General features: G+C 31.4%; 2 protein-coding genes across 9 annotated transcripts; one reads left to right on the plus strand and one right to left on the minus strand.

Annotated features, from left to right (window-relative positions):
* The first annotated feature begins 119 nt into the window (after positions 1-119).
* On the plus strand, positions 120-16,077 carry LOC120771131 (solute carrier family 12 member 6). Of its 8 annotated transcripts, none has more exons than XM_040098987.1 (23): positions 120-226; positions 783-888; positions 5,844-6,038; positions 6,726-6,859; positions 7,574-7,656; positions 7,750-7,852; positions 7,917-8,022; positions 8,086-8,215; positions 8,278-8,396; positions 8,483-8,565; positions 8,662-8,797; positions 8,861-9,017; positions 9,096-9,355; positions 9,441-9,693; positions 10,355-10,717; positions 10,796-10,982; positions 11,373-11,588; positions 11,663-11,770; positions 11,872-11,925; positions 13,368-13,466; positions 13,931-14,097; positions 15,580-15,719; positions 15,832-15,923. In XM_040098987.1, exons 2-23 carry the CDS (start codon positions 792-794, stop codon positions 15,921-15,923), a joined length of 3,282 nt encoding a protein of 1,093 aa, XP_039954921.1. In that variant the 5' UTR covers positions 120-226; positions 783-791. The 8 variants fall into 8 exon arrangements, with proteins under 8 accessions (XP_039954921.1, XP_039954923.1, XP_039954924.1 ...); XM_040098989.1 differs by lacking the exon at positions 120-226 and adding an exon at positions 269-283; XM_040098991.1 differs by lacking the exons at positions 120-226; positions 783-888 and adding exons at positions 2,049-2,194; positions 2,718-2,906 and having other exon boundaries at positions 15,832-16,077.
* A 476-nt stretch (positions 16,078-16,553) lies between these two features.
* On the minus strand, positions 16,554-24,984 carry LOC120771130 (E3 ubiquitin-protein ligase RBBP6). The gene is made up of 13 exons (XM_040098986.1): positions 24,677-24,984; positions 24,034-24,265; positions 23,399-23,575; positions 22,806-22,951; positions 22,595-22,753; positions 22,190-22,524; positions 20,257-20,633; positions 19,856-19,996; positions 19,515-19,790; positions 19,364-19,456; positions 19,224-19,289; positions 19,042-19,164; positions 16,554-18,986 (listed from the first exon to the last, which is right to left on the minus strand). Exons 1-13 carry the CDS (start codon positions 24,840-24,842, stop codon positions 16,697-16,699), a joined length of 4,581 nt encoding a protein of 1,526 aa, XP_039954920.1. The 5' UTR covers positions 24,843-24,984; the 3' UTR covers positions 16,554-16,696.
* Between the last annotated feature and the right edge of the window lie 273 nt (positions 24,985-25,257).

Raw genomic sequence — 25,257 nt, forward strand, 5'->3', positions numbered from 1 at the left:
GAATGGACAAACCAATAAACAAATATGCAAAAGAAACCAATGTCACGAATACCATTATTTTAAATTATATACAGTAGAAAATTCTTTAGTGTTACTCATGCGCTTCTCAGCATTATCAGTTTTCTGTTAAACGTAGAATTGAAAAGTTGTTTCTTTATTATAAAACATCGATAGTTTAAATAACTTATATTGTAGACTTACCACTGAGTAAAGTGAATTAAGAAAGGTATGTGTATAAGTATTTGAAAACTTCCAGTGAAATATTGTCCAATAGGATTGCGAAGTAAGTACGAGTATACCATATTGATATGCTTGTACGTATAAGTATGTGTAAGACAGAACACAAAATTATGAACTTTATGCAACAAAATGTACATACAAATGTGTATGTACATATGTATATATGAACATATGTTTGTCGATCACACGTATATATAAGTATGTACATACACACTTCTTTACAAAAGAGTACATCAATCGGTTGGGGGAGTATTTGTTATTTTATAAACTTAATACTAATTTCACCCCATAATATTTAACTATAGTATTACTCTTTTACTGTTTATGCGAATAAAAATTATGAGATTTATTATGTTAAATCCTGTTATACATATAAAGTTAACGCAAATATTTTAAATATTTCTTAAAATTCAGATTATTCAAATTTACTCGGTATAAATATAATACTTACATACATACATATACATATGTATATTACATTGATAGGTTTCGATATGAATCGTTCTAATTAATTTTTGTATTTTGTATTTCAATTGTATTAGAACAAGATAATGCCAGAGAGATTTAAAGTATCTAAAGCTGAGGAAGAGTCAGATCCTTATCCAGCTGATGAAAATGCAACTGGAAAGCTTTTAAATGATATACATGGTAAGTAACGTAATAAGTAGTATTTGTGTAAGGCTCATTAACGAATTTATTAAGGTGGTCTAACACTATGCTGTATTATGTACAAGTATAAGTGTATGACATACTATCTAATACAGACAAAAAATGTAAATACGTGATTTTTTGTATGAGCACTGTCAATAATAAAATATGTATGTCCTTATTGTGGGGTTTTTATTCTGGGAGAAAAGAGTAAGTCAATTTCAATTTTGTTTTTAATTCTGATATCTACAGTGCAAAAACTTTTCAACAAACACACTATTTCTACCTGCTACCTGCGCAATGGGTCTCCGTGGATCTCGTTTTGATTGTTCCGTGTTTTCGGTATTTACTTTTCACTAACCTTATTTTTTGTGTATAAAAAACGCGTTTTTCCAAATGCGATTATTTTAATATAATAATTAATAATCAACATATTTATTTTTGTGTAATAACTTTGACTGATTTTGATTTAAATTTTACAAGAATTCATATGGGTATTTGCATTGCTTACTTTATTAATATTTTTCCTAAGCCTGCTAAAAATTAACAAATGTATATTGTTATATAATTTGCAATCGACTCTGTACAAATTTCTCAATAACCTTTGACTGTTACATAATAATGAGAATATACATATGTATATACTTATGTTTGTGCATATAATATGAATATAGCCAAGATTAAGTTATTTTTTCAAAGCTAGTCGTACATAAGTACAAATATATCCTTTCTGTTGGCATCACGAATTAACTATATACACGTGTTGACTTCAATACTAACTTACCTTGAAATGGTCAGACAATTTTATACAATTTTACGTGTAGAAACATACATATATGAATACATGTATGTATATATGAATGTGTTGAGTATTTTATGTAGGTGAAATATGTATGTTTCCTCGCAAATGTTTGGAAGAGGTAAAAATTAAAAAGCTTTTGGTCGTAAAATAGCTCCTTATAAAACTGTTATAAAAAGCTTTTAATATGACAAATGTCGCCCAGGGATGCTGTGGTGGATTCACTTGACATCTTTTACATATGTATGTATCACCAATTGTTCTCCAATACGCAGGTCCTGGCACCTTTAAGCTCCGCAGCATACACATTCCAAGGATTCGCATTTGTAAAGGAATTCTCTGTGTACAGATTTTCCCTTTGACGGGGAAACTTCTTAATATATAAGTTTCTCCGTTGTTGAAATTAATAGAAATTTCATTATGAATTTTTCAGAACTTAAATTCATTTAAATATAGTCAACTTAGATCCATTTTCCATGGTGTTGTGATATTTTCATTATATTTGATGTAAATATTGAACTAATTACATAAGAGTGCAAAAAATAAGAAATTGTACTTCAGTAGACCTCTAACAAAAAAATTAACGGTGGATTAGGTTAAGAATAAACTAAGAGTAAATAAAGTGCAGTACTTTGGTTAATAATTGGTATACGGGATTTTTTTAATGAGTATGTGTGTAATTGAAGACGCACTTATTTCATATTTGCTTAGTTCGAAGTAATTTAAAATTAGTAATAATTAAGAAAGCGTTAACGGTACAATATATTCGAATAATAAGTATTTGTTATTAAATAAAATATTTGAAAGGTTAAACCCAGTACTGATTTATGTATTATGTTTATAAACTAATCATAGTGCGATCATAAATCAAGAACAGGTATCAGTGTACATGGATTTGTATATTCGGGTCTCAACTTACGTAAATTATATTATGTGTATATACATATGTATGTGTGTATATCTAATAGAATACATATAAATACATACACATGCATGCATGACATGAATCCTTATTTCTGTAATTGTGAAGACTTAAGCCAACTTAAGCAAATCAGTTAGTTCATAAACCAACAAAAAATAGTGTTTGAAATCGTAGAATGACAGTTAATAAAGTGTAACAAATTATTTTGTTAAGTCCCAACTAAAATGTCTATTAAAAGTGTGCAAAATAAATCTTTGGAAATGGAAATCGGTACTCATAGTGAGAAGGAAAATAAAGGTAGGTAGTTTACGATTTTGTTTTCAATTTAATATAATAAAATACATTCACCATAGATTACATTTTACAACAGTAGTAATGTGGAACTCATTGTACTTTGTTGTAGTCGAACAACACTATCGGTTTGATTCGAAAATTACTGTATTATGTAAAATAACGATTCTCAGATATTTTCCAATGAAGGGTCATTAATGGCCAAACTTCCATAAAAGCTCTCCCTATGATATTTATTATCATATCACAGATATCTGCCTTGCTTGTAGGTACAATACTTCCAATAAATATGTATGTACATATGTGCAACTGTACAAATGTAATTGCCGACGGGTCAATTCGTGCCCCAGCGATAATCCTTAAATGATAGAGCATGATTCCTTACGCAACATATTCTCTCTTGTGCAATTCATGCCTTTGAAATAAAAGAGAAATTTATCCGTACATATAATCATAGTCGGATATTTCGAACACACAAATGTTGGAAACTAATTTGATCAGATTTGGACGAGAAGTTTTCTAATACATACTTATATATTAATATAATTGTAATTGTGGTTTTATATTATATTTTTCTAGGCAGCTTCTAAAAAATGTTGGCTTTAATTTCTAAAAGTCCAAAAGTTTAACATTTGTTTACACATGTTTTCTAGAATAAATATACCATACACATATACCGCACATACCATTTGTAAATATTCCGTAATTTCTAAAATTGGTCCCTTTCTTTCCAATGAGTTGATTTTAACAAATTCATGAAAGTTCTTGTTTATGATACTGTGCGTTGCCAACCGCTGTAGTATGGCGTAAGAATATCTGATATGCTGTCTGATATCTATGAAACAAAATTAGCCGGAGAAATTAAAGTATTTATGTATATTCGATGTACTAGGACCAGGAACCGTTTATGGACCGGTTTTATCCTTTTTAGTTAGATAGTTGTCAAATATCGGAAGGTTATTTTAGATTTATTGTCGTAAAGGCAAACAAATTGTTGTTACGCGAAATAGTTCTGACTCCAAATTAGACATTAATTAGATTCAGCTGAAAGTGATTAATTGACAGGTGTATAATATAGAATAAGATCGTAAAATGAAATGTGCTCAACGTTTTTTCTACTTGAATTTCGTATTTTAATTACGTATAGAGAAATAAATATGTAACTATTTGAATAAAATAGTTTGTGAGTATGAAAATGTTTCGATTTGGGCCATTAGCGACACACGCTATGGATGATCGACAGACATAGCGAAAACAAATTCACTCATATACAACTCTATGCCTATATCAGTGGGTAGACACAAGATACCAATTTAAAATTGTATATTTACATATGTATGTATCTATGAAAATATTTTTATAATATATTACTTTTATAAATAAAAAATACGAAATTCGAATATGTATAAGAAGCTTTGCAATTTTATAAGAAATCTTCGTTATTATCTTATATATAACAAGTAAGGAAGGGCTAAGTTCGGGTGTCACCGAACATTTTATACTCTCGCGTGATAAAATGATAATCGAGATTTCATTATCCGTCATTTACATATTTTTCAAATACCGTATTTGTGTAAAGTTTTATTCCGCTATAATCATTGGTTCCTAATGTACATATATATTATACAGAGAAGGCATCAGATGGAATTCAAAATAGCGTTATATTGGAAGAAGGCGTGGTTGTGAACCGATTTCAACCATATTTCGTACATGTCATCAGGGTGTTAAGAAAATATTATATACCGAATTTCATTGAAATCGGTCTAGTAGTTCCTGAGATTGAGGTTTTTGTTCCATAAGTAGGCGACGCCACGCCCATTTTAAATTAAAAAAAAAAGCCTGGATGCAGCTTCCTTCTGCCATTTCTTCCGTAAAATTTAGTGTTTCTGACGTTTTTTGTTAGTCGGTTAACGCACTTTTAGTGATTTTCAACATAACCTTTGTATGGGAGGTGGGCGTGGTTATTATCCGATTTCTTCCATTTTTGAACTGTATATGGAAATGCCTGAAGGAAACGACTCTATAGAGTTTAGTTGACATAGCTATAGTAGTTTCCGAGATATGTACAAAAAACTTAGAGGGGGGCGGGGCCACGCCCACTTTTCCAAAAAAAATACGTTCAAATATGCCTCTCCCTAATGCAATCCTTTGTGCTAAATTTCACTTTAATATCTTTATTTATGGCTTAGTTATGACACTTTATAGGTTTTCGGTTTTCGCCATTTTGTGAGCGTGGCAGTTGGCCGAATTTCCCCATCTTCGAACTTAACCTTCTTATGGAGCCAAGAAATACGTGTGCCAAGTTTCATCATGATATCTCAATTTTTACTCAAGTTACAGCTTGCACGGACGGACGGACAGACAGACATCCGGATTTCAACTCTACTCGTCACCCTGATCACTTTGGTATATATAACCCTATATCTGACTCTTTTAGTTTTAGGACTTACAAACAACCGTTATGTGAACAAAACTATAATACTCTCCTTAGCAACTTTGTTGCGAGAGTATAAAAATGGACTGATTTGCCTGAAAATTGGTGAGGAGGTTGCTTAGAATGAACGGACAGAGTCTACTTTTTATCTTTTTTTGTTACAGTCAAAATAATTCATACTTATATAAAATAATTATGTATATTCAGGTCATAATCATGTGTTAAATATTCAAGTAAGTATAATTTGAATATTTTTTACTTCAATCACAATTTGAGATGAGTGCATGATATCATCGATAAGAAGGCAATAAAGATATGATGCTAGTCCCAAATTCCACGGGAACGGTGCTGCAGGTTTAGACCTATTGTTATATAATTTTGAACTTATTCACATGTGCGCACATTTACATATATACGCATATATATTTGACCATCAAATACAATTTATTACAATTTTTTCAAATGCTGATCCTTTGAATTCTAATTTTATTTTTTTATATTGTATTAAGATCCTTGCGATAATACTCAAGTAGAGCAAAATAACGAGAAATCGAACATCGATGCCAACTTATACCTTTATGACGATGAATTGGACACCAGACCACACGTATCAACATTTATATCTTCACTCGCCAATTATGAAAACACCATACCATCAGCAACTGACCCGGATTCGAAAACGGCTGCACCTGCAGCTCGTATGGGTAAGATAAAATATGACAGTTAAGCTTTTAGTTTACTTAATTAGCGATTTTGTTTTATTATTACCTCCTTGTGATCTCTGATATACTCGAGGTGTAGTGCTTACATATTTAGATATACTATATGAAGGATTATAGCAAAGCATACATTCACGTGTGAATATACATATGTATGTACATTCTTCTTTTCTTATATTTTCCTTTTTTCGTGATGAATACAGTTTGCCACTTGCTCAAACCTTAACATTCCTGTTCAGCCAATATTAATATAAAGAATAAGTTTGAAAAAATGTAACTCTCTCATATGGATGTATGCTTGTATATAAGTATATGTACATATGTGCGATTATACAGCATAAAACTGAGAAAAATTATATTCATCACATATATTAGCAATGTAGGGTAAAATCGACTTATTTTCTGAGTATTAGGCCATACCAATTTTGTTGAGAGATTTGTTCACAAGTACAAAAATTATTTTTCCTTTCTCGGAGTGAACCTACATCATCAAAATATTCGCCTTCGAATTTTGAAATTGAACTTATTGAAAACATCACTTTTAATTACACTCGTTGTATGTCTGTCGGTCCAATACCCAGAAGAGTATCGTACAGTGCAATGAATGACTTTTTAATTAAACATTTAAATATGGATTTTAAAATCATAAAACATATAATCAATTTTTTCAAGGTACATTAATCGGAGTTTTCTTGCCATGTATTCAAAACATTTTTGGTGTTATCCTGTTTATTCGACTTACGTGGGTAGTGGGAACCGCTGGTGCAGTATGTGGATTTTTAATAGTATTAACATGTTGTTGTGTGGTAAGTTTTTATAAATAACTAATCCAAACTCTTTGTATTAAATACATTAAGGTTTTGAATACGTTTAACTGTTTAAAAACATATTTATACTCCCGCAACATGTTGCTACGTAGTATAATTATTTTGTTGGTTGTTTGTAAGACCTTAAACTAGTCGAGATAGTAAGTAAAAACTTAAGATACTTTGAGGAAATTTGGTACCTGCGTACCTTGATATTATGGTATAAGAAGCCTAATATTGTAGATGGGCGGATTGGATATACTATAGTATGAAGGCAAAAATGGGTGAAATTGGCCCACGAATGCACCTGCTTCATTACACTAAATATAATATAATGATTTTCGTTATTCTAGCAGACTTTGTCCTAAATATTGTCAGTAATGTGAAAAGTTAATGCAATCAGTCCAGACTTTCTCTAGCCCCAATATATCCGATATCATGATTTTCGACTTTTCACGTAATTTTAAACCGATTATGTTGGTCCCAAAGTGCAATGATATAAATATCGCGGACGCAGCTTGTCGTTGTATTATCGTGATCTGTCTATGACTTGTTTTCTACAATAGTTTTAATGTGTTAATATAATATTATGTGTGGTAACAAAACTATATGCCTAGTTTTCGGATCTAATTCATAAGTCCGATTTAATATGATCCACATTTTTCTTATAAAAAAACAATAATAATAATGCTCTACCTCCCCAAAACCCAATAGACCATGTTAACAGCAATCTCCATGTCAGCAATCGCTACAAATGGAGTGGTGCCTGCCGGTGGAAGCTATTTCATGATTTCGAGGTAATCTTGAAAATATGGATATTGTACTTTACATACGTATTTAAGTATCAAGTTTTATATATTTTTGAAATTACAAATTTATCAATAAAATAGATCGTTGGGACCAGAGTTCGGTGGCGCGGTGGGAATGTTATTTTATACAGGAACTACGCTGGCAGCTGCTATGTACATTGTGGGTGCCGTAGAAATTGTACTGGTAATTAATACTTATTAGAAAATTTAATTAGATATTTAATACTAAAAATGACACAATATTATAGACTTATATGGCGCCGTGGGCATCAATATTTGGCGATTTCACCAAGGATCCGGATGCAATGTATAATAACTTCAGAGTTTACGGAACACTGCTTTTGCTTATTATGGGTGACTAAGAATTAATTTCGTATCTTAAAATTCTCAAATAAAGCAAAAAAATGTATATTTCAGGTTTGATTGTGTTTTTGGGTGTTAAGTTTGTAAATAAATTCGCAGCGGTCGCTTTAGCATGTGTAATATTCTCTATAATAGCGGTGTATATTGGAATATTTGACAATATTCACGGAAACGAAAAACTTTAGTAAGGCTCAAATACAAATACAATTTTAATTATGAACTTCTATCGAACTAAATTATTTTCAGTATGTGTGTCCTTGGAAAAAGGTTACTTAAAGATATTCCAATAGATAATTGTACTAAAAGTGATACACTCTTGTCGGACCTGTATTGCAATGATAATGGGTGCGATGAATATTACACAAGTACGTTATAAAAATAAACTGAACGAAATAAGTTGTATTCATTTTTATCACTGAGAATTTCTTATTATTATTATTTTTTAAATCAGATAATAATGTTACCAAAGTCAAAGGTATCAAGGGTCTTGCTAGTGGCGTGTTCTATGAGAACTTATTACCATCGTTTTTGGAAGTAAGTTTCCTCAAAATATCGTATTTGTGGTCATAAATAATAATTTTGCAATTTATATGTATGTGTTTAATTGATAATTAATTGTAACTCTTTTAGAAAGGTCAACTTATAGCTTATGGCAAAAATACAGTTGATATTGAAAATATGGCACCATCTACTTACAATCAGATAATGGCTGATATAACGACTTCGTTTACATTACTTATTGGAATATTTTTCCCATCAGTAACAGGTAAGCACTTTATTCAGATAGGTAGAAGGATATTTAAATATTTATATTTATATATATTTGTAGGCATAATGGCGGGATCTAATAGGTCTGGAGATTTGGCGGATGCTCAAAAAAGTATCCCGATAGGAACTATTTGCGCTATTTTAACAACAAGTACTGTATATTTATCAAGTGTCATGTTATTTGCGGGAACCGTGGATAATCTTCTCTTACGAGACAAGTACGTAATTAATACAGATATACATACATACGTACATATATATTTATTTATATTAACACTGTCATACTGTCTAAATAGATTCGGACAATCTATAGGTGGTAAACTAGTAGTTGCAAATATAGCATGGCCAAATCAATGGGTAATATTGGTTGGCTCATTCTTATCGACACTTGGTGCTGGATTACAAAGTTTAACTGGCGCACCTCGTCTACTGCAGGCCATAGCAAGAGATGAAATCATTCCATTTTTATCACCGTTTGCGGTTTCTTCTAAACGTGGCGAACCTACAAGAGCCTTGCTTTTAACAATTGTTATATGTCAGTGCGGAATATTATTGGGTATGTGACTGCAACAAAAATTAACTTTAGAAGTAGGTTTTAGGATTAATTATATAGTAATTTCTATAAAATATTTCTTTTTCAGGTAACGTTGATCTACTGGCACCTTTATTATCTATGTTTTTCCTTATGTGTTACGGATTTGTGAATCTTGCTTGCGCTGTACAAACTTTGTTACGAACACCAAACTGGAGGCCACGATTCAAATTTTATCATTGGGGATTGTCATTAGTTGGTTTGACTTTGTGCATATCAATAATGTTTATGACATCTTGGTACTTTGCCTTGATTGCGATGGGAATGGCAATAGTTATATATAAATATATTGAATATCGTGGGTAAGTATGTTCACACATACATATGTACGCGTGTCCGTATACTTTTTATACTCTCGATTCATGTCGCTACATTTTTTTTACCTAATAGTTGTTTCTATCTTAATCGAATTATCATATACACATAAATGATCAGGATAACGAGACGACTTAAAATTAGAGTGACTGTCTATCTGTCCGTATTTAAATGAAATTTTGTACTTGAAACCTTAAGAAAATCTGTATTGTTTATGGGCAGAACCGGACCAATGTCACAACCAGAAATGCCGTTAAATATATGTACATACATATGTGATATCTTAGCAAAATTAAATGAACTTATAGTATTGGAAAAATTATGGCTTAATGCCAAAAATGTATGAAATGGGTCCACGAATTACCTACACTTCCCTTGTACTACATATGTATAATGAATGTTTTATATTGAATATATCGGTCATTGTAAACTGTCTGATTGATTTTTTCTCAAATTCACTGCTTCGTCAAATAATGAATGTTGAATTTTTAGGCATCATTTTTTTTTATTAAAAGTTTAGACAACACCTAATAGTAGGAGTATTTCTCCGGCTTTGATCGTTGAAAATTGCAAAAGTATAAAATACTCGGTTACACCTTAAATGAAATATTTTGTGTAGTTTACATACCAATGTTTATTTATATATAGAGCCGAAAAAGAATGGGGAGATGGAATCAGAGGAATGGCATTAACAGCTGCCAGATATTCGCTATTACGCTTAGAGGAAGGTCCACCACACACCAAAAACTGGCGCCCACAAATTTTAGTGCTGTCAAAATTCAATGACAACTTCATGCCGAAATACAGAAAAATATTTGCTTTTGCAACTCAACTTAAAGCTGGGAAAGGCTTAACAATATGTGTATCGGTTATTCAGGGTGATCATCATAAAATTACAAATAGAGCTGTGGATGCCAAAGCGGCTTTGAGAAAATTAATGGACGATGAAAAAGTGAAAGGTTTCTGTGATGTATTGGTTTCACGAGATATAGGGGAGGGCTTAAGTTCTGTGTAAGTACATATAAATATCTTTTATTATTATAAATAAACAAGCTTACATTAAAAAATCAATAACAAATTTAATTTTAGAATTCAGACAATAGGCCTTGGAGGTATGAAGCCAAATACAGTTATAATTGGGTGGCCCTATAGTTGGAGACAAGAGGGTAAACAAAGTTGGAAAACATTTATACAAACCGTTCGAACAGTAGCTGCGTGCCATATGGCCCTACTAGTTCCAAAGGGAATAAATTTCTTTCCAGAATCTAATCATAAGGTAGGTGTGTAGTTAATCGTCTAAAAATAAATATAAGGGCAATCAGTTGCCATTATATGTACCTGCAATTAATAATCCATATTCTGATCATATTATTAAGGGGGTACTGCAGTTTAGAAACTTAAAAAAATATATACACTTTTAGGCAGCTTCCATTTTTAGATGTTTTTTTTTTCAATTTACCAATTGCAAAAAAACGCTCGAAATTTAGACCGCTAGACTACCTATTTGCTTTTATTAGAGTAGTCAAATATTTTGGTACATAGTTAATTAACATAAATATCTTTAATTTAAATGTTAAATTCCGATATACTATATGTACATATTTATAACAATTCAGAATTATAATTTTATATTGTAAGAATTCACATTTTATATTATATTTGTTAGATTGGAGGCAATATCGACATTTGGTGGATTGTACATGATGGAGGTCTCCTTATGTTATTACCTTTTCTGTTGAAACAGCATCGTACTTGGAGAAACTGCAAATTGAGAATTTTTACAGTCGCACAAATGGAGGATAATTCAATTCAAATGAAAAAAGACTTAAAAACTTTTCTATATCACTTACGAATTGAGGCCGACGTGGAGGTTGTGGAAATGGTAAGCCCATCCAAGCGAATTTTTTTTTCGCTGTTATTTATACGTGTTTTTTTGTTAATCCAATTTTTGATTAGATGAACAGTGATATATCTGCCTATACATATGAGAGAACATTGATGATGGAACAGAGAAATCAAATGTTGAGGGAACTGCGTTTGAATAAGAAAGAAAACTCTAAAATAGTAAGTACAGCATTTAAAAAAAGGATCCTGGACATTTGTTTAATCCAAAAACTTTCTAAATTCTTGAATACGTTTCACATATTGTCTGTTTTAAAAAAAAGGTACAGACTCTAGTGGATTTTAAGGAAACCACCGGGGATGATAAGTTACCTTTGGTAAAGGCCGAAAATAACCTAAAGTATTTGAAAATGTCATTATATTTTCCTTCATCATTCATTTCACATTATTACTAAAATACACACATAAGTACATTAATAATTGTAGGGAGTACTTTCGAAACATTCCAGCAGTAGCAACTAAATGTATGTACCAATACATATGTATGTATGTATATATACATACATAAGAAATTTCAAAAACTACAATTTTTTTAATTGTATTCATTATGCTTCTCTGTTTTTGATTATCGTGAAAATATCTTCACTATGTATGGCCTTATGATATGAATATACATATATAATATATGTATGTATATTCATGCATTGTATATATTTCCTCATCAAGTTACGAAAAATGTCCGCTACATATCTATTTTCCTGCTTGTTCATTTAGAGGATTATCAGAACAATAATGACATCCGCCATGCTTATATAATACTAACTCACAAAGGCAAATTACATATGTAATATGTATGAACAAAATCAATGCTTCTACACCATAAAATATTTCCCTACCATTTGAAAATTATGAAATGTGTATATGTTGATATAATGGGGGTAAAGTTAATTTGTACAAAAAACCACATAGTTTTGTGAATTTTTTGTTAGAACACATTTAAAGTCTCTCCGTTGCTTCTCAAAACTTGGTGCTGGATCATCGGAAATCAAAAAAATCAAAGTTTATTCTTTAGATAATAGCTCCCTTCTTGTAATTCTCAAAAAGTTTTTACAATTTCAATTTCTTACTTTAATTTGTTATTTTAAAATAAAAAGTGTCAATAAATTTATAAATAATTCTCCGGCGTTACGTGGTAAATGACGTAAAATAGTGTTCAAAACTTCTATGGAGTCGGTTGAAACAGCAACAAGTGTTATGAAATCGTGACTTGTGGGGGAAAACGCTTTAAAGTTTTGCACAATAAAGAATCTGATATAAAAGTTTATAAGACAAGTATAAAAATACTCGTAACTTCTTCGATTCTGCTTCAATTGACTTGGCGCAAAATACTTCAGAAAATTTTGTAATTCCTTACACCAACTCCCTCTTAAGCCAAAAACACGCAATATTCATCTTAGTTTTAACTCATACCACATTTATATCGATGAATAACAAGAAAAACTCTCTAAAAGCCATAAGTGAACGACTTTGTATCTATGAACTTAATATGTGCATATACATATGTATATAGTATATTTAAGTTTATAGCAGTAACGTATATTTTATATAGTCTTTCCGCCCCTTCTTATTATTGTTTCTCAATAAAGTTTTTCTTGTCAATTCACGATCTTTTATATTTGTCATACACCCATCACGCTAAAATGTACAATAATGAAATACAAATGTGATAGCGTGAAGGGGGTAAATTGTTTGGCATAGCCAAATTAAAATTAACTTTTTCGAATGAATGAAACTTGTTTCAATTCATGATACATTGCAGGTTCAGACAATTGTTGATCATCATCATGATGCAACGAAGACCTCTTCAAAAGTTCGATTTGCAGATCCAACCGTTAATGTAGAAGAAAAACATGAAAACGTAAGCGTAGAACTCTTTACCATTTTCATCTATTTGGCATGTCCATTAACACATAATTATCTGTTACGCTTATATATAAAAGTAAGATCATTCAAATATATATGATCATCAAAATTTTGACTTCTTTACAGAAAAAGGCAAGAGCAATAAAATCAATTTAGTCCCTGCGTTCACCAAGCCTTCCCAAAATTTAATTATTAAATACATGTAGTGTACAAGGGAAAACATATTTGCACGAATTTTACTATAATATAAGACTTATAAAGTACCACAAGTCTATTTCTATTATGATTTGCATTCGATCTTAGCTGATGATTATTTATTCCGAGATATTCCGTATAGCCATAGTAATTGCATAATAATGTTGTATGCTTAAAATTCATAGGTTTAACCTACATACATACATACATATATCTTAGATAATATTTATTGTTGAGGTTTCTGAAATACTGTTTATTTAACAGGAGGCCGATGGGGATGAAAAAGCGAAGTCAAAAGAGGCTGAAACCGACTCACTAGATGCTAAATTGGATAATGGATCCACACTACATACTGTAGAAAAAGGACAAAGTGAAGACGAAAAGCCTGAAAAAAATATTTTAGGCGGAAATTCGAACACAACCTTGAAACCGTACGTATAATGTCGCTCTTTTTATACTCTTGCAACTGAGTATGTATTACCTAAAACTAATCGAGATAGATATAAGGTTATATTTATATAAATGATCGGGATGACGAGCCGAGTTGAAATCTTGGTGACTGTCTTTTCGTCCGTCCGTGTAAATTGCAACGTGAGTAAAAATAAAGATATCTTAATGAAGCTTGATAGGCAGGTTCATTAGCATCATAAGTAGTTTGGTATTGCAGATGAACGTAATCGAGCCACTGCCACGCTCATAAAACACCATTAATTAAAGACTTATAAAGTGTCATAACTAAGTCGTAAATTGAGACAAGTAACTCAATCACAATAAGGAGGAACACAGTGGCGTAGCTACAACTTCGGTCGCCCGCGGCCAAGGATGTTCTGCCGGCCCCCTTTTTCTACCTACCTACAAGTTTCATGAGGTGGTTCGAACAAAAGTGGATTTTTACAAAATACCTTCGATATTAAGTATGTATATAAAATTTAGGAACTAGAAGCCGCGCTAATTCTGAAGTTCCACAATTCTCACAATACGGTTTTTGAGGAAATTGATAGTAAATTTACAAGACATCTTATTAAAAGCCATAGAAAAAACCCATTTTATCCCTATATCTTGTACACTTTTGACACAATTTGCAGGAATTTTTGCCCGAATTGGAGTTTTTAAATACCATTTTGCCGCCCCCAAGAGGTTGCGCCCGGGGCGACCGAAAATGTCGGTCATTGTAAGAGCCGACATTTTACCGAAAATGTCGGTCATTGATACTTTCCTGATAATAGTATGTCTGAATGTCAAAAAGTTGAATCGGATCAATACTTCCCTTGGCCCCCACATACCTAATATAAAGATTTTCGAACTTCCGGGTGGCCCCATATATCGCCAATATGTGAGCTATCTAGTGAAAACGAAAAAGGGTGTTTAAGTAATAACAGTGTACCTTTGAGGCTGAAATCGATAAAATCGGTTGAAAATTAAACCTAGCCCCTATAAAACTAATAATAGAGTTTTCGAACAACCAGCTGACTTTACTCCCATAACCCAGATTAGATTTAATTAGTATGTGGCATGTTAAAAGTCTGTGGTATTGGTTTAAATAATTAAAATCGATTTTAGGACTTAGTAGAACTTTCGGTTTCATTGTATCCTTTCACAATTTCTTCGAACAATAAAATACAACCCTTTCGCTACATTTTCTAATATTGCCAACATCTAAAGGTATTTAACCGACAATGACCCATACAGTTGCAAGAGTATAATGGAGTATAAAATGTTCGGTTATACCCAAACTTAGCCCTTCCTTACTTATTACTTAATGTTTTTGAAAACCATTCAACAATTGTCTGTTCATGCATATGTATGTATGTTTTAAAACATTGAAATACATTATTTTTTTTTTACTAATATATGGTCACTAATTTATTCTCATGAATATTATAATGCATATTAATTTGTTAATATTTTTGTAGTGATGAAATTAATGTTCGCCGAATGCACACGGCAGTTAAGCTAAACGAGGTTATTGTAAATAAATCACAAGATGCCCAACTTGTCATAATGAATTTACCTGGACCTCCGCGGGAATCTAAAATCGATCGTGAAAGCAATTGTATCCTTTTTAAATTATCAAAATTTTACACTGCAGTAACACTGTGTACAAAGCTCAGCCCATACACGCTATATTTTATATACGGTTTTACTATGCTTTCTTTTATTTACAGATATGGAATTTTTAGAGGTTCTTACCGAGGGTCTAGAAAAGGTATTAATGGTGCGGGGAGGAGGTCGCGAAGTAATAACAATATATTCTTAAGTCATACATATATATTTTAAATCTTGTAACATTTTGGTAAATCAGGCAACTACCAATATCAATCAATTCATAATTATTTTTAGCATGTAAATCAAAATTTATATTTTGTATTCAAATACAAAAATGAAATAAATTCTTTGTTACAACCAAATAATTTGTATTTTAAAAAGTACTTTTTCTCTAAAATGGCAAATGGAGTATATTTTTTGAACCGCCGTTCATATCTAAATAAGTCTATTGTGACTTGTTTCAAAACTCGTATACTATGTATTAATAATATGCATCTATTACACAAGAAATTAATGAGAAAACCATAAAAAAGTTTATGTGAATTTATGGATTAAAAAATATCTTCGTGAGAAGAAGCACGCCTTCTACTTACACAAGCATATATGTATGTATAGCTGAATCATTAATAAGGGTCGATGAAACAGGAATTAATCGATGCAACCTGCTATTTACGCGAATGAACTTTATGCTATTTTTGAAGAACTTTGCTCCTCAGCCATTTCGCATCAATACATACATATGTATATAATTTTTATAATTGCGGTTTTCCTATTTAAACCCCAAATTGAGTTGATAAAAAGCAGATGCTCCCCTTAAAGTTATTCAAAAGACCGATTATAATTTATTAGTTTATCCATTATTTATTGGGCCATACACTCATATGTATGTGTGATTACATTCTTATTCAATATTACACAAAATCTAATATAAGAGCTATACATTAAATATTTCCAATTCTTATTTAAAATATAAAGTATGAAAAACTATTTTTTGTTTTTCTTCTTTTTTTTTGAAGATTTATTTCGCTTTTTGTTCTTCGCATGTTTTTCTTTTGAACTCATAATAGATTCCATTGATTCTGAACGTTTTTGATGTTTTTTGTCTTTTTTATATTTAGGTTTTTTTTTGCGTTTATCCTCGTCAGATTCGGAATCAGAGCTCGTATCAGCAGACCGGGAAGAACTGCATGGGCTTAAGTTATGCGATTTTAATCTATTTTCCGTTTCAGTGAAATACTTTTTAATGGTGCGAGTTTCACTTTTATTCCTTTCTTTTGAAAGGCTTCTCTTTTTATATATTACATCTACGTTTGAAGGACAAGCCGCTGTATCCCGATCTTCCAAACTTAATTTTTTTGACTTGATTTTATCTTTCGAATTGCTATTTGTATTTTCATTACCCCTAGGTCCTGCAGTGGTATGTGATCCTTCATCATCGCCCTTATCTCTAATACGTGGCCTACTTCTTGATGTCACTTCGGTTTCACGAGTCGATTGCTTTGGAGATTTGTGTCGACTATCTAAAGTAGTACCTCTTTCACGCTCCCGAATTCTCTCACGTTCTTTGATTCGATATTTGTCGTTTTCATGAAATCTATCACGATCACGATTTCTTTCTCGATCTCTATCTCTACTTGATAAGGTTGCAAACTTATTCCCACCTCTGTCACGATTTTCACGGCTATTCCTATTATCACGATTATCGCGACCTCTATCTTTAAATTTATTTCTGTTTCGTTCTTCCGACCTTTCGTAAACACTTTGACCGACTGTATTGCTTTTAATATGCTGCTTGTTGCGGTTTTCCCGACCAGGAGAGTAGTCGTATTTCGTAGTAACTTTGCTTCCTAATCTTTCTTTTACAGACTTAATCAGTTTAGGTGAATGTGAAGAGTCATCTTTTATTTGTACAGAGCGTTCTTGACTATTACTAGTTGGTACAGTAATTTCAAAGTTTTTAATTTTATCTTTCGGGACAATTCTCGGTAATGTTTCACCGTATACCCTTTGATTATCATTATTTCCTTCAGTTTTATCAAAAGGATATATAGCTTTAATAGCACGTGCAAATATAGCATTTTCAGCTTTACGCAATACTTCATTAGTAACTTTTTCATTCGATAACTTCTCATTCTGATAATCAGTGCCATCTTTGGGCCCTAAACTTATTATTTGACTAGCAACACATATATTGTTATCATCAATTTCCCATTTTGAAGGTTCAGGGACGGGTGCGGTATTTTTAAGCTTTTGCTGACCATGAGAATTTAAGTCGTCAAATTCAGTCTCATAATCAAGAATATCTAAAACTGAATCAACGCGCCTAAATTCAGTATCGTTAGTATTAGCGTCTGTTTTAACCTTATCTTGAGGGTGTTCTTGATCACTACTTTTTATTGTATCAACGGTATCTCGAACAGATTGTGAACTATTTACATTCGCATTATTTTCCTCAATTGAAGTTATATCGCCAACAGTTGGAATGTTATGGCAACTATTTAACTCCGGCGTTCTTGAGATATATACATCTTTTGTCCGTTCCTCAGATTCAGCTGAGTTCTTTTGTCTTTCTCGATCTCTTTTACTTTTTTTTTCTTTCTTAGTTTTCTTTCTTTCTTTATCTTTCCTTCTTTTTTTCCGATCTTTATCTTTGGGTTTCCTTAAGTTTTTCTCATCTTTGCTAGAATTTGAGCGTATTTCATCCTCTTTACTAATAGTACTGCCATGTTTAGTTTTCTGTTTTTCAGGGCTTTTATTGCGATCAAAAATTTCTGGTTTTTCGCTCTTTACACAGTTAACTGCCATTTCTTTTACTATTGCTTCGTCGGATGAGTTTATACTTTTCTCGTAATTTTTTTCATTATTGCGCTTGGCTGCTTCGTTAGAACTGCTTTCACGTTTATAATAATCATCGGGTTTGTTTCGTTCAACACTTTTTCGAGAAACAAGAATATTATTTCGGGAGCGTTTACTATTGTGTTTTTCTAATTTATCACAACTACCGGACCTTTTCTTAGATACTGGTGTAGGACTGCGAGTTCTTCTAACCTTTTTTTCAGTATTTCTCGTTAGGGGTTTCACATCATTTTTATCTGAGCCACCTCGAAAGTCTAATTGTTTCTTTTCTTTTGTGTCACTTGAAGGGCGATCTTTTCGCTTTCTTGAATTCATATAATCTTGCTGATTAAATTGGTAAGAGCAATTATTGGATGATGGATTTAGTTCATAACCAGGAGGCGGAGGTTCTAGGGTTTCAACCGGAATCTCGTTAAATCTGTAATAAAAATTGTTCTATTTACAATTGCAATTATCGAGTACAAATACTGTACCTCTCCTTTCTTGAAACTGCATATCTCTCAGATTCAAACGGGCCAATCGTACTGCCTTGATGAGAATACCAATCCAAGTTGTTTTGCCGTAATGAACGTATTCTTTCTTCACTTGTGCTGCGCCTGTCAATTTAAATAAAACTTTAGTATTATTTCATTTAAGCGCGCTAAGAAATTTAGACCTTTGTATTGTTGATTCCGAACGCAATCCCTCTCCCCTTATATTATGACTCTTTCCGGTATCACGCCTGCAAATTGAAAGCAAAGTTTTATGAATTGTTTGAAAAATTAATATAATAAATCTCATATAAGCTGAACGTACTTTTCTTGAAAGGTATGAGTGCGGCTACGAGAGCGTTTATTATAAGGCGATCTGGAACGTTTTTTTATTGGCGATTTAGACCAAGATCTTGACCTATTATAAAAAAAAAGATTTCAATTTATTTAAATTGTTTACAAAAATCAAAATATACCTTGAACTTTTATCACTAAACGAGTTAGATCTTCTCCTTCTATTTGACTTATTACGATCAAATCCGTTATCGCGTCTTCTTTCTGTATCATGTGGCCTAAGTTTCTCCTTGACTTCGCGAGCAATTCTGCGATATGGTGACGCATGAACTCGCCCACGATTGTGTCTTTCATTAGACCAAGACCGGCGACGTTCCATTGAACGACGGCGATCTTCTCTTCTGCGTTCTTTTTCTTTCATGAGTCGGTTAAAAGTTTCAAGTGGATCTTCAATTATACTAAAAATTCATTGAAACAATTAAGATATTTGGTTCTTCAGGATGTTTCTTTCAATAATATTTACCCAGTGCCAACTTTAGCTGCTACTCCCTGATAAACTGAAGCAAGATTACTGTTGCCATGATGAATCTCAGCTGGTGGACATCTGATTGGTGGGAAACCAGGTGGAACATTATGAAACATCGGTCGAACAGGATGTTGATAACTAAGATATAAATTGTAAGTTGACTTCAAGATGTTTCCGGTAAAATATTTACGAATAAGTATGTCCTGCATGCGTATAATTTCATTAGAGTGAAAAAATTCTAAACGCATTGTAATACATGTTTAAAGAAATATATTTTCAAACAATTTCTGAATTTGGAATCAAATTGTTTTTAATATCCAATGATATTCGAACAAATCACTTTGCAATTTCGCACTCTAAATCGAAAATACGATATACATTGAAATTGTAATACATACGTAACATTAGGCCTAGGCCCCATTGGATTGTATAGTCCGAATGGCAACATAGGTTGCCCTTGAACTATTGTATCTTGAGCTATTACATGTGGAAGTGGTATCTGCTGATAAGTATTAGCTCTATTTGACGGAGCTGAATAAACGTCCATTAAATGATTCGGTCTGGGTGGCCGTAATTGAATCTTATTTGGTCCGTAATGCAATGGTTGATTTATAGGTTGCGTAATCTGTTTCGTTGTAGAATTCTTATAAAAGACATTACCATTTGCATCTTCTTCTGCATAATCCCTTTCTAATTTGTAATCTTGATCCCATTCGTTACTTTCAGTATCTAAGCCAAGGTGGTTATCTCTCTTATGGCTATCTGAAGGGGATACCTAGAAATAAAAGTGTTGTTATAATTATTTCTATTAATAAATTATTACATATGGACATATTTTTGGTTTTTTTTAATAAATTTTTAACTTATTAGAAAAAACAAGAAATTAATTTATACCACTAGTGGTGTGTCCCACAGCTGTACCACATCTCGTTCATTTGATTTAACGATTGTGTCAGTCTTACTGGATGATGTATTTTTATGTATTTTTAGCATATGGAGTGAATTTTCACCGATTATCTTATGACAAATAACCAATACAATAAAACAATGTATCCGATGGTTTTTGGCAGAATTTACATTTTAATACATAATTTCAATATACTCCGCAGTGCTTAAAATGAACAACTCCTAGTTACAATGGAATCGTTCTATATCATTGAAATTTTTGGATTGTGTTCTTTCTTTAATAGAAATGTATTGACAAAATTACAACAAATATTTTTATTTGAATACACAATTACCCCCACATGTACCTGTCGATCTGCTTAGAAAAGTGTTTTAATCAATAACACATTTCATCTATCATAAGCCTCATTTTAACAAAGAATGTGGACGTGCAATTAATCGAATCAAATTATAATCTTATATTTCATACACTGTTTTTTGTTCTTATCAAGATTTTCAACAAAGAAAATAAAAGTTCTTTATCAGCACACTGACAAATACACCATGCATTAGTTGTTGCTAATTTATATTTTTTTTAATAAGCCAAAGAATTGATAAATTATATTTACAGTATAGTGGATGGTCATCTTCTGTCAATTGAAAACATTAATCTTTTATTTATTTAATTAAAATTAGATTATTTAATTTATTTAATTAAAATATAAAGGCTTAGGTATGATTCTAATAGCTTCACATCTAGTAACTTTATTATTGTACACATATTGATTGTGTTTGATTTTATTTACATTAGAAAATAAATCCTTACATCAAAAATATTTTGTTATACATATTTGTAATCAAGGGCTCGAAAGTAAAAATTGATGTGCATGCAAGGCCGGAAATTCTATGGATGTTATATACAAATTATACCAATACAGATTTTTTAATAATAAATTTTGTATATTACTTATGAAATATTCTATTTTATTGTTAAGGAATATTGCTATAAGAATTTGTATTACTTTGAGTGTGTGTTGCTATATATAGAAATTAGGTCCTCAAACTTAATTAGATGTAATTTATTAGAACTATGTGTAACTAATTCGTGCAACAAACTCAGTTCAAACATTATAAATAAGAAAGCTTTGTGAAATTTGTATTCCTTTTTGTTGCAGCTATTGCACTAAAACTTAAGGACCTAAATATATTATGTAAATATTATGTATGTTTTTCATATTACAATTTAATTGCAATATATTTACATACATACTTTACTATTCATTAAATAGGTTTTATATGTATATGTTTCAAATTGATTATATTGAATCGCATCCTGGCGTTCACTTCCTTTGAGATTAGTGTTACAGGGTAACCCAGAAAATTTGTTTTGCAACTTCAAAATACGTTTGTACATAAGGTATGTATCGAAATTAGAGAAAGAGTTACCTGCAGCTTATGATGTGGTGAGTTTTCTATACCCGGGGGTTTTGGATGACTAACACTACGCCCACTAAGTTCAATTGCTCCCGAATTTAAGTTCTTAACCTGCACTGGAGGCATCATTATAGTGATGTTATCCTCATAATCTGACTCCACCTCTTCAGCTTTGGTTGTCTCAGTCTTTGAACTGTTTTCAACAACTATGGCTTGCGACTCATCGTCAGTTTTCAAGGTTTCCTTTGGAGTGGCCACTTCTGTTTGCTCTTCTACCAACTTGTTAATATCAGCAGCAATAACTTTCACCTTCGTTGATGTAATCTCTTCAGGATTATTAGATTTTTCTACAAGAATTAAAAAAAAAAACGAATCGATAATTTATTTTTACAATTGTTTTTATTTTGTAAAAAATACCTTTTTTGGTTTTCATATTGGTATAGCCATTTTCATTTTTAAACGCATTTACTGAATTTCGTAAAAAACGATTTGGAATCAATGAACCAGGTGAACATCCTTTTTCTTTACAATCGGGGCACTCATTGTCTTCAGATTCGAGCAATGCACTGCGTACACCTAAAAAATTAATATTTGTAGAATAAATAATATTATTTAATTATTATCTTACAATCATCACAAAATGAACTCCCACAACAAGGAATCATAACAGCATCAACAAAGAGGTCTTTACAGATACTGCATATTAAGTCATCCGGTATTTCCTTTTTTTTCTCAATTGAGACTTTCGTCTCTGGGAAATCGGCAGATGTTTCTCTGCAATGATTTTAGAAACAAAGAAAACAACTTTTAGTATTTAAAAATAGATAATTAATATGAATAAGTAAAAGAACATATGTATAAGATTATATAGATATTCAGAAATATATACAATGAAGGTTGTCATCGAGGCCACCTAACCATATATCTAAGAAACGAATTGTTATATTATGATGAGCTTAACTTAAAGACCGGTGGTTTAGAATAAAAAAAAAAAAAAAAATAACTTTAACTTAAAAAAACTTCACCTTCAGTTCCTTTTGAAAAATTGTACACTATTACTGTACTAATTTACGAAATAACGCGTTGTTACAAAAAATAGTATACCGATGGTACATGTTATGGCATTAAAACTATTTTAGTTACGCATTCTTTTTTTCCAAAAGATGAACGATAAAAAAGTTGTTGAATATAAACTATGTATATCTATAATTGCATGCTTACTTATCATCCTTATCAAGAAATGATCTTGGTATGCCCGTATTTCTTTTGATGTCACTATGTTCCTTGCCTAAAGTGTAAGGGCAATTTTTTATCCAGTGCCCCGTTTTTTTGCATCTGTTACATCGGTATGTAGGCGGAACATCACCAATTTGAGAGTGCCCTCTTATTCTATGATAACTGCAAAATAATTTAATTTAGGTATAAATAGTAAATATATCCATGTGAAAAAAAACAGGAAAGTTTGTTAACTTCGGTAGTAAAAAGTTTCCATACAAAAACTTCATTTTGATCGCTGTTTGTATGGATTATTATAGCACTACTATATAATAAACCATGCGAATTGATCTTGCAAAAAAAAAACTTTTCTGACCAAGAACTTGATTTTGATCGTTCAATGGCATGTCAGCTAAATGCTATAGTGGTTCGATATGAGCGGTCCCGACAAATTAGTTATTTCAGATCGATATCTCAAAAATTTAGGGAGATAACATGCGATTATGTTATACAGACAGATGGACAGACCCTCAAAAATTCCCTGCTTAGGGTACAATAATATAATAAACGAATTTATATCATGTAGTATTTAATGTAGAGAAATAACATAAAGAAAAATGTAAAGAATATCATAATCTTACCTTTTTGGGTCGTAATCAGCGGTACTTTGAAGCATCATTTCAAAAATTTTTTCTTCTTCACTGCCTTTCATTTTTGACAAGTCTAAAGAATTTGCATCTCGAGAAATTGCTCGAGATTGCGGTGTTTTTTCTATACTTTGGGTATTCCACGCCTTTTTTGGTTGAGATATTGGAATTCTCGCGATAATAAGTGATGTGTTCTTAGGAATTAAAGCAGAATCATCTTGGTATTCTAAAAGAAATTGAAATTAATTATTTAGGTTTGAAGTCTATAAACAGTAAAACTAATTTTTTGCTACATAAGATTTATATGCCAGTAAAAAGACTAATACGACCTACTGATGCGGGGAGATTTTTCAGTGTACATAATAATTTTTGCTGGGTCAAACTCTCACGAACTTTTTTTTCAGGCCATTAATAATTTAAAGCATATATGGCCGATTATTTATTAAGTTAATTTTTATAGTTAATAAGTAGTTTTTCAGTGAATGTTGATATATCGTTATCTGATGTAACCAGTATACAACGCCAACTACTAGGAACAAGCAATTCCATAAATATATAAATCTACTTTCTGAATTTTTCAAAATATTTTGTTATTTAGCAAAACTTGATTAACACATCCAGATATTATAATACAAACCTTCTTTAGTTTGAGCATTTGTTATTTGTAGATCAAAATCTGTCACTTTTCCCAAACGCTTTTGATGTATTATAGCCTTTTTTAGATCTCCAACTGAAATATTAAGACCGTCAAATGTGACGGTGTCAAAGTCTAGCGCACTTTTGAATTTATAATGTACAGACATTTTTGCACAAATTGTTTTCCAAATCTACTGACATTAAGAAGAAATCACAATTTGTAAAAATAAAATAAATAAAATATTGAAATGTAGCAAAAAAACGCTTTCTTCGAGTAAACTCGCTTTCAATTTTTGCAAAGTGCATGAGCCAGAGAATGTACTTAAGGAAATGTTTGGAAGGAGCTTTTATGATTTGCACTGTAACCAGAGAACGTATAAGCACTTTTAGGAACATTTCGCAGGGTGATTTGAGGTAACGTTTTCTCATTAGATAAAAATAAGCTTGACTAATTTAATTACAAGATTGTTTATCAGCGAAATATAAACAAACAGTTTTAGCCTTCTTCCAGTAAATCCATGAAATATTATTTAAATAACGTAGTCTTAAATTCATATATTTATTATTAGACGTAATAGTTGT

This window comes from Bactrocera tryoni, chromosome 3, assembly GCF_016617805.1.
Source record: "Bactrocera tryoni isolate S06 chromosome 3, CSIRO_BtryS06_freeze2, whole genome shotgun sequence".
Taxonomy (NCBI): Eukaryota; Metazoa; Arthropoda; class Insecta; order Diptera; family Tephritidae; genus Bactrocera; species Bactrocera tryoni.

Bases quoted from the DNA above. Each gene is read 5' to 3' on its own strand.
- LOC120771130 (XM_040098986.1), bottom strand. From the start codon at position 24,842: ATGTCTGTACATTATAAATTCAAAAGTGCGCTAGACTTTGACACCGTC. The intron at 22,525-22,594 runs GTATTTTTTACA...TAATTCTTGTAG, and splicing joins CAATATGAAAACCAAAAAAG to AAAAATCTAATAATCCTGAA. The intron at 19,791-19,855 runs GTAAATATTATT...ATGAATTTTTAG, and splicing joins GCAGCTAAAGTTGGCACTGG to TATAATTGAAGATCCACTTG.
- LOC120771131 (XM_040098987.1), top strand. From the start codon at position 792: ATGCCAGAGAGATTTAAAGTATCTAAAGCTGAGGAAGAGTCAGATCCT. The intron at 8,566-8,661 runs GTAAGTTTCCTC...TAACTCTTTTAG, and splicing joins TATTACCATCGTTTTTGGAA to AAAGGTCAACTTATAGCTTA. The intron at 9,018-9,095 runs GTACGTAATTAA...CTGTCTAAATAG, and splicing joins AATCTTCTCTTACGAGACAA to ATTCGGACAATCTATAGGTG.